General features: G+C 51.3%; 1 protein-coding gene across 20 annotated transcripts in view; it reads right to left on the reverse strand.

Moving 5' to 3' along the window:
* Positions 1-3,055: 3,055 nt before the first annotated feature.
* Positions 3,056-13,589, reverse strand: part of LOC118657633 (transformation/transcription domain associated protein) — a 112,815-nt gene continuing 102,281 nt past the window's right edge. For 18 of the 20 annotated variants that reach the window (XM_036311894.1, XM_036311887.1, XM_036311899.1 and 15 more), the window contains 6 exons: positions 11,394-11,619; positions 10,185-10,402; positions 8,137-8,321; positions 7,196-7,399; positions 6,915-7,109; positions 3,056-4,071 (listed from right to left, as the gene is read on the reverse strand). In XM_036311894.1, the coding sequence (XP_036167787.1) occupies positions 3,787-4,071; positions 6,915-7,109; positions 7,196-7,399; positions 8,137-8,321; positions 10,185-10,402; positions 11,394-11,619 (1,313 nt within the window). In that variant the 3' untranslated portion in view covers positions 3,056-3,786. The other 2 variants (XR_004968062.1, XM_036311900.1) reach the window with 2 other exon arrangements.

Below are 13,589 nucleotides of genomic sequence, written 5' to 3' on the forward strand. Positions count from 1 at the left end.
AGGTTCTGCTGGGAGAGAACAGGGTTTGGTTGGGACTTTGAGTCTAATTGTAGGAACTGGGTGAACGGGGATCAGCGGGTCCATGGCCCAGCGTGTATGCGGGAGCTGCTTGTTCCTGTGGCTTTGCCAAAGGCCGGCCTGGGTCAGCGCTGGGGGAGATTCCTGGGGCCAGAGACCCTCCTGGCTCCCTCACCTTTGCCCATTGTTCCACGGACTGCTTCCTTGATGTGGGAACTGCTTTTTTTCCCTAAATGCAAATTGTTACACTGCAAATTGCTAATTTCATTAACCAATGTCACCCCAATTAACTTAATAAAAAATACTCAATTAAGCCCTAGCTGGTTTGGCTCAGTGGGTAGAGCATCGGCCTGCAGATTGAAGAGTCCCGGGTTCAATTCCAGTCAAGGGCACATGCCTGGGTTGCAGGCTCAATCCCCAGTTGGGAGTGTGCAGGAGGTAGCCAATCAATGATTCTCATCATTGATGTTTCTCTCTCTCTCCCTCTCCCTGCCCCTCTGAAATCAACAACTATATATATATATATATATATATATATATATATATATTTTTTAATCAAAAATGTTATAGCCCTAGCTGGTTTTGCACAGTGATTAGAGCATCAGCCCACAGACTGAAGGGTCACAGGTTTGATTCTGGTCAAGGGCATGTACCTGGGTTGCAGGCTCAATCTTGGCCCCAGTTGGGGCACCTGCAGGAGGCAGCCAATCGATGTGTCTCTCTCACGTGGATGTTTTGTCTGTCTCTTCCCCTGCTTTCCACTCTCTCTGGAAATCAATGAAGAAAATATCCTCGCATCATCTTCATGTCCTTGGCCAGGCGGCCCGGCCTGGTGATGGGGACCACTCCTTGTCCTCAGTCATGCCTCTGTGAGCTCCGTGGCCTTGGCCCCAACCCAATTGTTACCTTGGCTGGCCACAACCTCTCTCCCTCTCCCTTCTTCTCCCTCTAAAATCAATCTCTAAAATCATTTTTTTAAAAAGTTGGTTAGAGCATCATCCTGATACACCAAGGTTGTGGGGGTTCGATGCCCAGTCAGGGCATATGTGGAGGCAACTTATCGATGATCCTGACATTGATGTTTCTCTCTTTCTCTCTCTCCCTCCTTCTCAAAAAATGTAAAAAAATATATAGATAGATAGATAGATAGATAGATAGATATAATCACATAACCTTGGGTAAGGATTAAAAAATAACCTTGGGTAAGGATTAAAAAAATAAATGTCTATGCCCTGACCAGTTTGGCTCAGTGGATAGAGTGTCGGCCTGCGGACTGAAAGGTCCCAGGTTCGATTCCGGTCAAGGGCATGTACCTTGGTTGCGGGCACATCCCCAGTAGGAGGTGTGCAGGAGGCAGCTGATCGATGTTTCTCTCTCATCGATGTTTCTAACTCTCTCCCTTCCTCTCTGTAAAAAAATCAATAAAAAAAAATATATATATTTTTTAAATGTCTAATAACAACAGTTAACACCTTGAAATCGTGTTTGGAGAATCAGGCATATACTGTGTGTGGGGGTCGCCCATCAATGAGCCGTTTTCCTGACCTTCCTCATCCCTGAGGCCCAGCTCCCAGCGACGCCATGTTCAGGTGAGGAAGCTGCGGCTCACAGTCCTGGAGCCACTGGCTCAGATGCGACTGCAGGTCCTCGATCCTGCCACTTACAGATGGAGCCCAGATCCCCCCGCCCCCGCCGGCTGTTCAAAGGTTGCTTTTCCCAGGAACCAGAGTCAGCGTCCCCGGGCAGGTGTGGGCGAGCCCTTCGCACCAGTGCACGGACTCGACTCCCTTTACCCGAACGCCATTCCGAAACCACCACGCTGCGCGCTCCTCCCAGAGCACAAGGCACACGGGACCCCAGGCTCGCAAAGCCCGAGCACAGTGAGGACCGGAGGCACCTTCTCCCCGCAGCCTGCCGCCCGCATGGCACCTACTAGCTGCCAGTCTGCAGTCACCTGTCATTCTAGATACCCGACCGGCTCCTGTCATTCTGAATCCAAGACACCTTCTCACAAAGACAACTCTCCAAGTAACTGTAAAATAGTTTACAACTAGCTCCACAAATAAAGGGAAGAGTCCAGTCAAATGGACACCTGGCCCCTTGACCTCTCCCATGTTCAGGTAGCTCCGTGACTGCTCTGGGACGGTGGGTGAGCTACACATGCTGAGCTGGAAGTCCCTTCTCTGTAAAGCAGGGGCTGCCACCTGGGGGCTGCTGGGCCCCCTATGTCTGAGGACTGAAGACATACGTCTAAGGGCACCCGCCGCTGAGGATGAGCTGGCATCCCAGGTGCATGGATTATGCTCCTTGGACTGGATTGTGGTGAGATTTGAGTGAACACAGCTGCAGGCTTCACCCCACCCCGGCCTGGGGCACGGGGACTGCCTGGGAGTCTCTGGCCTGAGGCGGCCGAGTCCTGGCCCTGAAGGAGGCCTGGCTGACTGGCCCGCGTTGTGTGGCACTTCCTCCTGGGGCAAGTCCTTCTAAATCCAGAATCATAATTTTAGGACTAAAGTAGCAACCACCAGGCCTCTGCCCTACTGCATATTTCTCGTCCTGTGACATTCCAGCCTCGCCCTCTGCGTGCTCCAGGGAGCAACTCCTCAGCTCCATCCACTCCCCACCCGAGGTGCTGACACACGGGGCGAAGGACAAGGTCTAGTGGAGGTGAGCGCAGGGAGAGGCTTCAAACAGGGAAACAGCCCTGCAGGGGCACAGCGGAGGCCTCGGCACGGGGCGCTGCTGTCTGCAGCCATTTCCCCCGCTGCACACACAGGTTGTGGCAGCCTGAAGCATGGAAACAAAGCTGAAAGAGACCAGATTCCTGGGCACACCGGTCAGGACCAGCATGCCTCAGGGCCATCACAAACATGCGCAGCGCCTGCTTCAGACCCGGCTCCAAGCCGAGAACCTGCCCAGGAAGGACGCGTGGAGCAGGCGCGCTGGCCGGGAGCGCCAGCCCCAGGGGCCAGAGGAACATCCGGGCACAGGAAGCACCTCACAGAAACAGGCATCTTAGCACATAAGGGACAACACCTCCTTTTATAAAATATTTATTCTAAAAAAATCACACTGTACAAATTTAGATAGAACATTCTCAATACTCATATTTATAAAAATGTGAACACAGACGAGCTAACAAACTTCTGTTGCTGCTTCTTTTTAAATTAGGAAGAAGTGATTTTTTTTTCAGGTACAATGATAGCAAGTGTCTAGAAGACATTCAAAGAGCTGGCCGACAGAAAGCGGAAGTCACCTGCCGGCTCCCCCGGGGGCTCGGTGAGGTTCCCAGTGCTGGCCACGCAGCATGGAAGTTTGTGCTGGGGTGAAGCCAGCAGGGTGTGTTCATAATTTCCCGTGGCTCTAACCAGGCGGGTTTCTGTGCAGCTGTTACAAAGGTCTGTACAGAGCACGAGCTCCCGCCAGGCGTGACTTCTGAAAGTTAAAAAGGACATTCCGAACTGCTTCCTACAGTTCAGTCTGTCCGCCCGCAGACAGAGGGGCGATGCTTTCACCTACTCCAGGCCAGGGAATCTTGGGTTTCCTGAAAGGTTATTTTAAAAGCTTCGAGTTTCAGCTCCAGCATTTCAAGTGGCCTCACCTCCCTCGACCCTGACTCACCCTCTTTCTCACACCGCGAGCAGGGCCACGACTGTACCGCGGAAGCCTGGAGGACCCAGCATCACATGGACAGGGCAGAGGAGGCGCGGGGAGGCCAGTGCGGGAGCCTGAGCGGCGGCCTTCACCTCCGAGGTGGGAGTGGCCGGGTCACAGCCAGGGGTGCCAGGCGGGGTCCATGCGGCACAGGTTGTCCAGGCTGTTGGCGGCGGCCACCAGGGTGTTCACTTTGCTCTCCCCGCCTTCAAACTGGGCGAGGTTGTGCAGGCGGGTCATGATGGCGGTGACAGCTTTCTGCACCAGGGAGACCAGCTGCTGACTGTCCATGTTCTCGGGCTGCCCGGCGGCCGAGAGAGGAGAAGAGGTGTCCTCCTGTGTCTTTTTGTGCCAAGCGATGATCTCGTCCCGAAGCACAGTTTTCAGGATGCCGTCCACCTGTGCGAGAGAAAGAAACGCTCACGTTCAAGCACGAATGACCAGCGGGCAGCTTCCCGCTGAGAGGCAGCTGGACCCAGCGGGCCTGCATCCCAGGAGCGGAGGAGTCCGCAGCGGGCTGGGCTCTGCCGACGCTGGCTTTCCGTCGGCAAGTGTAGTCCAAGCAAGCCTGGTGGCCACCCGGGGAGTCAGGGCTGAAGAAAGAGGGCACGGGAAGGAGGAGCCCACATGGCAGCTCTGCCAAGGGCATGGGGCCACTGGAACTGTGTCCTCAACGGAGGTGGTGTCTGAGGTGCGTAAGGCCGGAGGGAGAGCGAGTGCCTGGGGCGAGGAGACCAGAGGCAGGCCTTCGGTACTGAGATCACCAAGAAAAGACAGAAGGCAATTCTAGAGAGGGACTGACTACGAAGCCTGCACACCTTCCTGAACTGAGATATCCAACAGTAACCCACTGTCACAGTCCAAAGAATGCAGAGCGCCCAGGACTGTTCAAAGCAACTTCACACGAACATGTTGACGGTTTTATCCCGCGGTATTAGGTGCTAACAGCATGTGTTTTAGAGGAGATTCCCATACAGAATGGTCTGTTTTACTCACTGCAAAGGCATTCACTACATTTAGGCTGTGGAGACATTTTGCCGAGTTTGGAGAAGGCCCAATTTCTTCCCATCTACACCAGCACAGCCTATACACTGAGCAGCGTGTGGCGTTACTCCAAGCTGTAACAGGCCTTTAAAATAAGGAGCGCCTTATTGCCAATTAGTCAGCACGCAACAAGTGCTGGCGAGGATGTGTTCTATTGGTGGGATTGCAAACTGGTGCAGCCAGTATGGAGCTTACTATTTTCCTCCAAACATAACAGATAGATCTACCATATGATGTAACAATTCCATTTCTGGGTATTTATCCAAAGATATCCAAAACACTAATTCAAAAGTATGTATGCACCATTGCATGTATATATGCATATATAGATGTTCACTGCAGCATTATTTACAATAAGCCAGATATATGATGCAGCCCAAGTGCCATTGATAGACAAGTGGGTAAAAAAGTAGTGGTGCATATATACAGATTATTAGCCACAAAAAAGAATAAAATCTTGCCATTTGCAAAAACACTGATGGACCTAGAATGTATTATGCTAAGTGAAATACATCAGACAGAGAAAGACAAATACCACAGGATTTCTCATATATGTGGAATCTAAAAAGCAAACAAAACAGAAACTAACAGATACAAAGGACAAACAGATGATGGCCAGCTGGAATGGGGGTTGAGGGGCTGGTGGAAAAGGTGAGAGGATTACGTAGTACAGGCAGGTAGTTACAAAACAGTCACAGGGATGTGCAGCACAGCATAAGGAATGTGGCCGATAATACTGTAGCTGTGTATGTTGCCAGGAGAGTACTAGACTGACGGGGTGATTGCCCCGTGGGTTATGTAAATGTCTAACGGCTATGCTGTACACCTGAAACTCACATAATAGTGTCATTTGTAACGGAAAAATAAATGTAAAAAGTAAATAAGGACTCTTCCTTTCTAGAGGTTTCAAACTGAATGCCATTCCCAGGAGTTCCCTACATTGGTTTCCAGAGGACAGCCTTTCTGTCTACCCGAGAGCTTCACATCTCAAGCCCTAAAACATAAATGGATAACAGTGAACTGCTATTCACTGCATCAGAGCTCCAACTCCTCACCAAGAAGAAACCGAAAGGCCATTTATATTTATTCATGTTCATAAGAGTTCACCACGACATCCCAAAATCGCCTTCCACACGTTGGATGTGTGCAACGGCACCTCAGAAAGACGTGTGGAAATGTGAAGTCCTTGTTCACAATGAAGAGCTTATTCAATAGCTAAAAGCTGTCCTGAGTAAATGTGTTGGGAAAGCAGTTAGAGTCTAAAGCCTCCTCTAGGCACAAACTGCTTATCTGAAAAAAAAGGAAGAAAGGGAAAAAAGATATGGCTGGTCTCAGAAGTTAAAAAAAACAAAACAGAAAAAGTAAACTGTGTTCTGTCCTCTCCTGGCTGTACAACCTCTGACATGCCGCTCCCCTTCCCTGGCTCAGTTTCCCCACCTGCACAATTGCTGGGAGAACACGGTGAGAACCCACCAGGACAGCCAGTGCAGCACCAGGAGCCGACAGTGCCTGGGGGAGGCAGACGTGCTGCCGCCCTGTCACACGGGAGCTGTCACACACCCGCACGAGGCCCGGGCACCGAGCCCCACCTCACCTCACTGGGGGTTTACAAGGGGCTCACGTGCCGCATTCATTTAGGCCCCATCTCCACGGCCCTCCAGAGAACACATCTGCTCTTTCAGAGAAAATAGGTTTGCAAAGCGAGAAACAGAAGGCAGCTATAAAATGGAGTAAACCAAACTGACATGCAGTGCTAACAGTTGGGGGAGGTTACCCCGCAAAGGCTCCAGGTTCCGCACCATCCTAACACCTCTTTTTAAAGCCCTTTTCAAGTGAAGGAGTTTTCACTGTCCAGCAACAACACGCCCTCTTAGCTCAGCGCTCCTCCTCACAAGCAGATCAGCACTTCCTGTGGGGTCACACGTGTACTGCACGACCCTAGCCCAGCCGTGGGCAAACTACAGCCTGCGGGCCGGATCCGGCCCGTCTGAAATGAATAAAACTAAAAAAAAAAAAAAAAGACCGTACCCTTATATGTAATGATGTTTACTTTGAATTTATATTAGTTCACACAAACACTCCATCCATGCTTTTGTTCCGGCCCTCCGGTCCAGTTTAAGAACCCATTGTGGCCCTCGAGTCAAAAAGTTTGCCCACCCCTGCTAGCCTGTGCTTTTCGCAGACAACCCATGACCTACCTTAAAGTTTGGCTGAGCAAAGCACCGGGCAACGGCAATCATGGAGGCGGTCAAGGGGCCAGAGACGCCGATGGTGGTCAGAAATTCAGAAATATTGGGCGTGAGGCGAAAAGGAACTGGACGGTTGGCATCTAGGTCTCCAGTCGCGTCGTTGATATCAAAGCGGAAGTAGGCGACGTTCAGTTTGCCAGTGTCCTAAGTTTCAGAAGGAGGCATTTTAGAACTTAAACAGCAGAACGCAACATCTAAAGGAGGGGGTCTGGCTACTCACACCACACTACCTGGGCGATCTGTAACATCTCGGGGTTGAGCCGGTTTAAATGCAGGACGAACTCCGCGAAGCCAATCAGTGCGAGCTGGATGGTGAGCATCTTCCGGAACGTCCAGTAGTCCGTGGCGTTGGGGAAGGTGTGCAGAGCCCACTCCTTCAGCATGCTGCGCGGCACCATGTTGCTCTGCACTTCCTTGAGGATGTCTCGAAGGACCTGAAATGACATGCCACCCCATGACTCTCCCATCCAACTCACTTATTCTTTTCCTCAAAAGGAAAACTCTCAAATTGTAACTTCTTACGTGGCACCAATAGAGCTAATTTTGTCAATAACATATGCAGTGTCCTCTGACTGCACGGGGATGCACAGATTGGTCGGTTTCCGCCCGGGGATCCACCTGTGGTGCTCTGAGCAACAGTGGAGCCGTCTACTCGTAAATAAAGCCCTGGTGCATGAGGTGTCCCTGGGCTTGCCACCTCCCGTGTTTTAGGAAGCACATAGAGCACAGAGGGTACATTACCTAATGCCCCAGCAGCAACCCTGATAAACATGAACATCACTTAGAAGAGGTTTGGCTGCCATGAGTTTGCAGTAAAGTTATTTTTAAAATTCTAACTCCTGAGCTGCTTTGTAAGTGCAGGTAAAGAATTAGGAACCTCTCCAAGGTTGAAAACTTACCTTTTTTCCTGTTATAACAACCAATCTGCAGCAAATGTCACTCAGTGGGCCTCTCGTTTCTACCAACTCACAGGTCCAAAACGGAACCTCTCACCCACCCCCCAACACACACACGCACACATACACATGCACACACACAATGCTCACACTCTCTCACACATACACACATGCGCACACACACTATTCTGAGCACACTTGTCCTGGAAGCAGAAAGCAGCCGTTTCTGAGGCCTCGGGTGGCAGCTCGAACGCCTGACTGTCCTGAGTTAGTACCTGGTGGCTGGCTTGCGTCCCACGCGCCTGCACCGTGGCCAGCCTGTCGTAGTAGCGCGAGATGGGGTTGTCATGCTCGATGCCCTTCTTGGCACAGCGCTGCTTGTAGATCTCCACGAGGGAAAGAGAAGAGGGGTTGTCTTCCACGAGGCGCATCTGTGGAGACACCGCCACAACTCGCGGAACTGAGGAGAAAGGGGAGAGAAACGGGACAGCTGAGAGAGCATCACCACAGGCCTGCACTCGCTTCGGCCTCGATGTCCTGAGCAGAGGAAGTGGGTGTGGGGCACATGGGCAAAGCTGGAAGGACGCCGAGCACACACCACGTACTGATGTAGCACACGTGGCACAGAGCTCAGTCGACTGGTGACGGAGCCTGAGCTGCCACTACCCTGTGTCTAAGACACAGAGGGACGGAAATGCTTTAGAAGGCAGTCTTTAAAAACCGTGAAGAGCCCAGCTGACCTATAAGCACCGACCTGTGAACCAGGAGGTCACGGTTTGACTCCCAGTCAGGCACATGCCCGGGTTGCAGGCTCAATCCCCAGTGTGGGGCGTGCAGGAGGCAGCTGGTCAGTGATTCTCTCTCATCACTGATGTTTCTCTCTCTCCCTCTCCCTTCCCCTCTCTGAAATCAACAAAAAACATATTTAAAGAAGAGAAAAAAACACACAAAACAATAAAGAGGCTCTGCCAAACGCACTAGTGCTGCTGAGCAGCCAAGCAGCAGCTATGAGCCTGTGCCCATCGCTAGGCCCTGTGACCACCTGCCCGTGGACTGCCGGCGAGGTGACCAGGGGCTCTGCCTGCTAATGGACAAAGTCATTGTGGCCTAATGTCAGATAAACCACAGCTTCTGGTTTGCTTCCATGGCTTCAATCCATAAAGAAATCCAAAGGATCCCAGGGCACTTGGTGGTAGTCAAAAGTTTGTATCTTTAGCCCTGGCTGGTGTGTTCCGTGGTTAGAGCACCGGCCAGTGCACCAAAGGGTACAGGTTCGATTCCTGGTCAAGAGCACGGACTTGGGTTGCAGGTTTGATCCCCAGCCCTGGTCGAAGCACTTGCAGGAAGCAACCAATCGATGTGTCTCTCTAACATTGATGTCTCTCTCCCTCTCTCTCTGATCCTTTCTTCCTCCCTGCAACTGTCTCTCTAAAAATCAATGGAAAAAAATATCCTCAGGTGAAGATTTTAAAAAAGAAGTTTGTATCTTTGGAAGAAGAGCAATCTATTACCCACAGCCGGGATCAACACTACGATCACATGACACGGTGTAAACACACACACAGCTCTCTACGGACTTGTTTCTCAATCTACTTCTTATTTGGGCTATAATACATTTAAAGGTAAGAAATTTTAGGTCAAATTGGGTTAGATCACACCTTAGCTATCAGAAGAAAGTTCCATATACTATGTACTGCGATGGGCTCCTAGCCTTGGATTTAATACTAAAATGACTTGACAATGGCTTTCTTCTCTGGGTGGGATGGTAGGTGTCTCATCTGTTCCCATTACAGACAGAAACAGGTCACTCATGAGCCACCCAGGACACCTCAGTTATGGAAAGACCTCACTCAGATGCTGCCACCTGACCAAGATCCCTGCCACCCGACTTCCCGAGTCTTGTGTTTCACTCACTGAAGGCAAGCTCGGGCCGTGCCCACGTCCTGCAGTGAGTGGCCCAGGAGTTCAGAGGCCTCGCTTCACAATCAAGTATACTGGTAACAGACCCATAACAAGCCCTCCACTCAGCCCAGGTTTCACCAGAGCATGGGGGCTCCTGGGGGCGTCAAGGTGGCAGGGGGCACAGACCTAGCACCTCCATTCCCAAATACTTGACAGAGCACCCATCTTGCAGTGAGGAGCCTAAAGGCTGGGGTGGGGGCTTCTCCAGGGCAGGGGTCCTGTCGAGGGACCGGCTCCTCCTTGCAAGGCCTGCACTCTTGGCGAAGCTCAGTGCTTCTCAGTACTGACACACGGAGCACGGAAAGCCCTGATAGGCTGGCCAAAGCGCACTGCGAGGGAGCCCCAAGTGCGGCCCTCCTACCTGTGAAAAATAAGTGCCTCTTTGTGGTTTCCTTTCTCTTCTCTAAGCAGGGGTTCAGCAGGCGAAGCAGCTGCAGCACGCGCTCCTCCCTCCGCGACTCCGTCAGGCAGGCATCGTTCATGACCAGGTACGGGTAGATCTTGCCGTTGTGCCCGCGGATGTACAGCCTCCTGGCAGCGGTGTTGTGCTTCTGCACAATTTCCACCCTGGGCATAAACCTACCAGACACACAAACGCTCTCAGTCTCAATTCCCAATCCTTTCCTTGGAAAAGAAAAGGGAGCTTTCCAAAAGCACCGGTAGAACTGTCATGGGAATTAAGACGCGCAGTTGCCACATTTGTTCACTCACACCCGACCCTTGTTCTGACAAGGTGTAAATAGTGCAATTATATCAAAAACCAGGGAGAAGCCACGGCAGAGGGAAAACAAAAGCAGAAAGATGAAGCTGGAGCTTCAAAAGAATCAAACCTGGGGTCCGACTCCAGGAGCTAGCTGTGGGTCGCTGCTCTGGCCCTGAGCACCGCAGCGGCACGGGGGAGGGCCGGCCCTGCCGGGCACACGCAGGTGCCCCGAGGAGCAAGCGAGGGACTGACACACCCCTGCCTTCACCTCCTCACCCTGGGCCTCGGCCCCGATACAGGTCAGAGAGGAGGGCACTGGCCAGGCCCCAGGCAGGTCCGGGGGAAGGAAGACTGAATTCTGACGGTGGAAAAGCAGAGCTCTGTGTCTGAGTTAGAAATAACAGGAAGCACCTGACTATTTGTTAAGGGAGCCTCTCCACAGAACTCTTTACGTTTCTAATGAGATGCAACACACTCCACTGCATTCCACAGCATCTGGTGCTGTTTGAACACTGGGCTGTAAGTGTGAACAAAGACGCGGGAACTTAATTTCGTCAAGTTCTATGGGGAGTCGGAAAAGCTTCTTTGGAAACAAATACAAACTTGACTCAAACAAGACATTGAAGCCATCAGTCAGACCCTTTCAGGGCTGGTCACTGAAATCCTAGGACAGTCTTGTTTTCTGAGCGCGGCACCAGGCCTGCCTGCAGGGGATGTGCCATGATAGAGCCAGACCCCGCTCACTCACCGAGGGATCAGCCAGGCCCCGTCACTCACCGAGCGATCAGCCAGGCCCCGCTCACTCACCGAGCGATCAGCCAGGTCCCGCTCACTCACCGAGCGATCAGCCAGGCCCCGCTCACTCACCGAGCAATCTTGATATAATAGTGCGTTGGCTTTGGCATCAGGAACTCCCCTGGGATTTCCACTTCAGCTGTCTGTGCGGAGAAATTGCTCAAAAACCGACACTTTTCTTCTATGAGGAAGAATTTTGGAAGTTGCTTGGTTTTGGCCTCCAGAATTTTGATCCACTTTTTCAATTTAGAAATGAGGTTATGAAGCTTCATGGATCCTGGAACACTGAAGTCAAAATCTTCAAGATAAAACATGAATAAGCATTTCAGTCATCGGGCTCTTCCAATTCATCCCTAAGCCACTGCTCTGCGCCTCCCAGCTGGGAACAGTCTGCATCAAGCCCCAGAAGCCCTCTTGCTCTTTCTCGTGGAAATTGGGGCCTGAGACAGAGCGAAGCCCTTGGTGTGGCCGGCTCTCCAGTGCCACATGGACCTCACCCCAATCATGACCTGTCCTCTTCAGGAAGGATGGGGGGACCCCAGGAGGCCCCTGCATAAACGTCTCAGCATGGAGCCCCCCCCATCACCACTAAAAGGTGCCGGAAGCCTGCCTGCCACCACTAGAGGTCACCTCAGGCCTGTGTGAACGTGAACGCAGCACCAGGCGGCCCGAAGGAGACAATAACCAGGAGGAGAACGAGTTATACATCAGTTCCTCAGAAGGAATGAAGGCAAGAAATCAAAATGACAGAAATGGAAAACATGCACTTTTCACTTAAGCAAAAACACTCTGGTTCTCAGAGTTTATTAAGACTCAATAATAAGAAGTCAATTAGCCCTAACCGGTTTGGCTCAGTGGATAGAGCGTCAGCCTGCAGACTGAAGGGTCCCAGGTTTGATTCCAGTCATGGGCATGTACCCTGGTTGTGGGCACATCCCCAGTAGGGGGTGTGCAGGAGGCAGCTGATTTCTCTCTCATCAATGTTTCTACTCTCTATCCCTCTCCCTTCCTCTCTGTAAAAAATCAATAAAATATTTTTTTTTAAAAAAAGACGTCAATTACATGGAAAGTCCTTCTTTAAAATAAACCTCATTTCCCACCCAGATTAGCACCAGTGGTAGAGGGGGTTCTCGACAGCCTAACCTGCCAGAGCTCAAAGGTCAGGAAAGCCAACGATTTCTGCTGGAAACGGGTCCGTGAGAGCCACAGAGAGGCACTGTCCGCGTGCTGACAAGGACCGATGGATCCTGAGGCCAAACGAAGCGGCCCGTGACAGCAGAGGCACCTTCACACACAAGCTGGAGGCAGCGAGGGTGCCAAGTCTCTCCAAGCCTCTCCCAAACACTCTCCTCTGCCCCGTTAGGTCATGTGGGGTGAGCTGGGCAGGGCTGCCCTTCACTCTGGGGGAACGTGATGGGCTGTGTCTAACTTTCTTCCACCCCCTTACAGATGAACACAGAGCTGGAACAGAGACGGTCTTCCCCGGCGCAACGAGCAGAGCGACGACCTCTGTGCCAGGGCCTGAAACTCACTATAGTTAAGGTGGCTCAGAGCCTGACAGCCTCCTTTCAGTTCTTCTCTCCCCCTGCCCCCCAAATCCAGAAGACTTGTCCCACTTCACATCTTTATTTCAGACTGCAACTGATTTAATAATCTGGAATTTTAAGATGAAGACATACTGAATATCACCTCTTTTAAGTAAAATAGGACAGCTTCCATGAACTCGAACCTCAAACCCTTCCTTTCCTAGAGAAGATGGCAGACCACACGTCACACGGACTTTACAGAGAGCATCTAAGAGGATGGGAGCCCGTCAGTGTAAAAGCTCTGAGAGGGCATGACTCTTATTTTCCAGAGAGCACTTTCCTCCAGAGGTTGGTTCTTCAGAGGAAGCTCTCAGCCGTATGCCCAGCTCACACCTCGAGAGCAGGACACCAGCCCAGGGCGCCCGGAGTGATGATGGGACAACACACGCTGGGCTTCCCATGGGCCTCAGGTCAGTCCTGCCTACAGCTGCACAGTGTCCTTTGCAATTAGTGGGGCAAATGGTTCCTTTTATATCTATCACTGCAACCTACTTTACAGATATACATGTTTTAACTATGCTCTCTAAGATATAAATCTTTTAAAAAGATACTTAAATATCTAAAAAATGTGAACCATTTATTCTATGGTTTAACATATCAATTAAGAAAGAATTTCTTGTGTTTTGTTAATCCTCACCCAAGGATATTTTTTCCATTGATTTTTAGAGAGAGTGGAAGGGAG

This window comes from Myotis myotis, unplaced genomic scaffold, assembly GCF_014108235.1.
Source record: "Myotis myotis isolate mMyoMyo1 unplaced genomic scaffold, mMyoMyo1.p scaffold_m19_p_6, whole genome shotgun sequence".
Taxonomy (NCBI): domain Eukaryota; kingdom Metazoa; phylum Chordata; class Mammalia; order Chiroptera; family Vespertilionidae; genus Myotis; species Myotis myotis.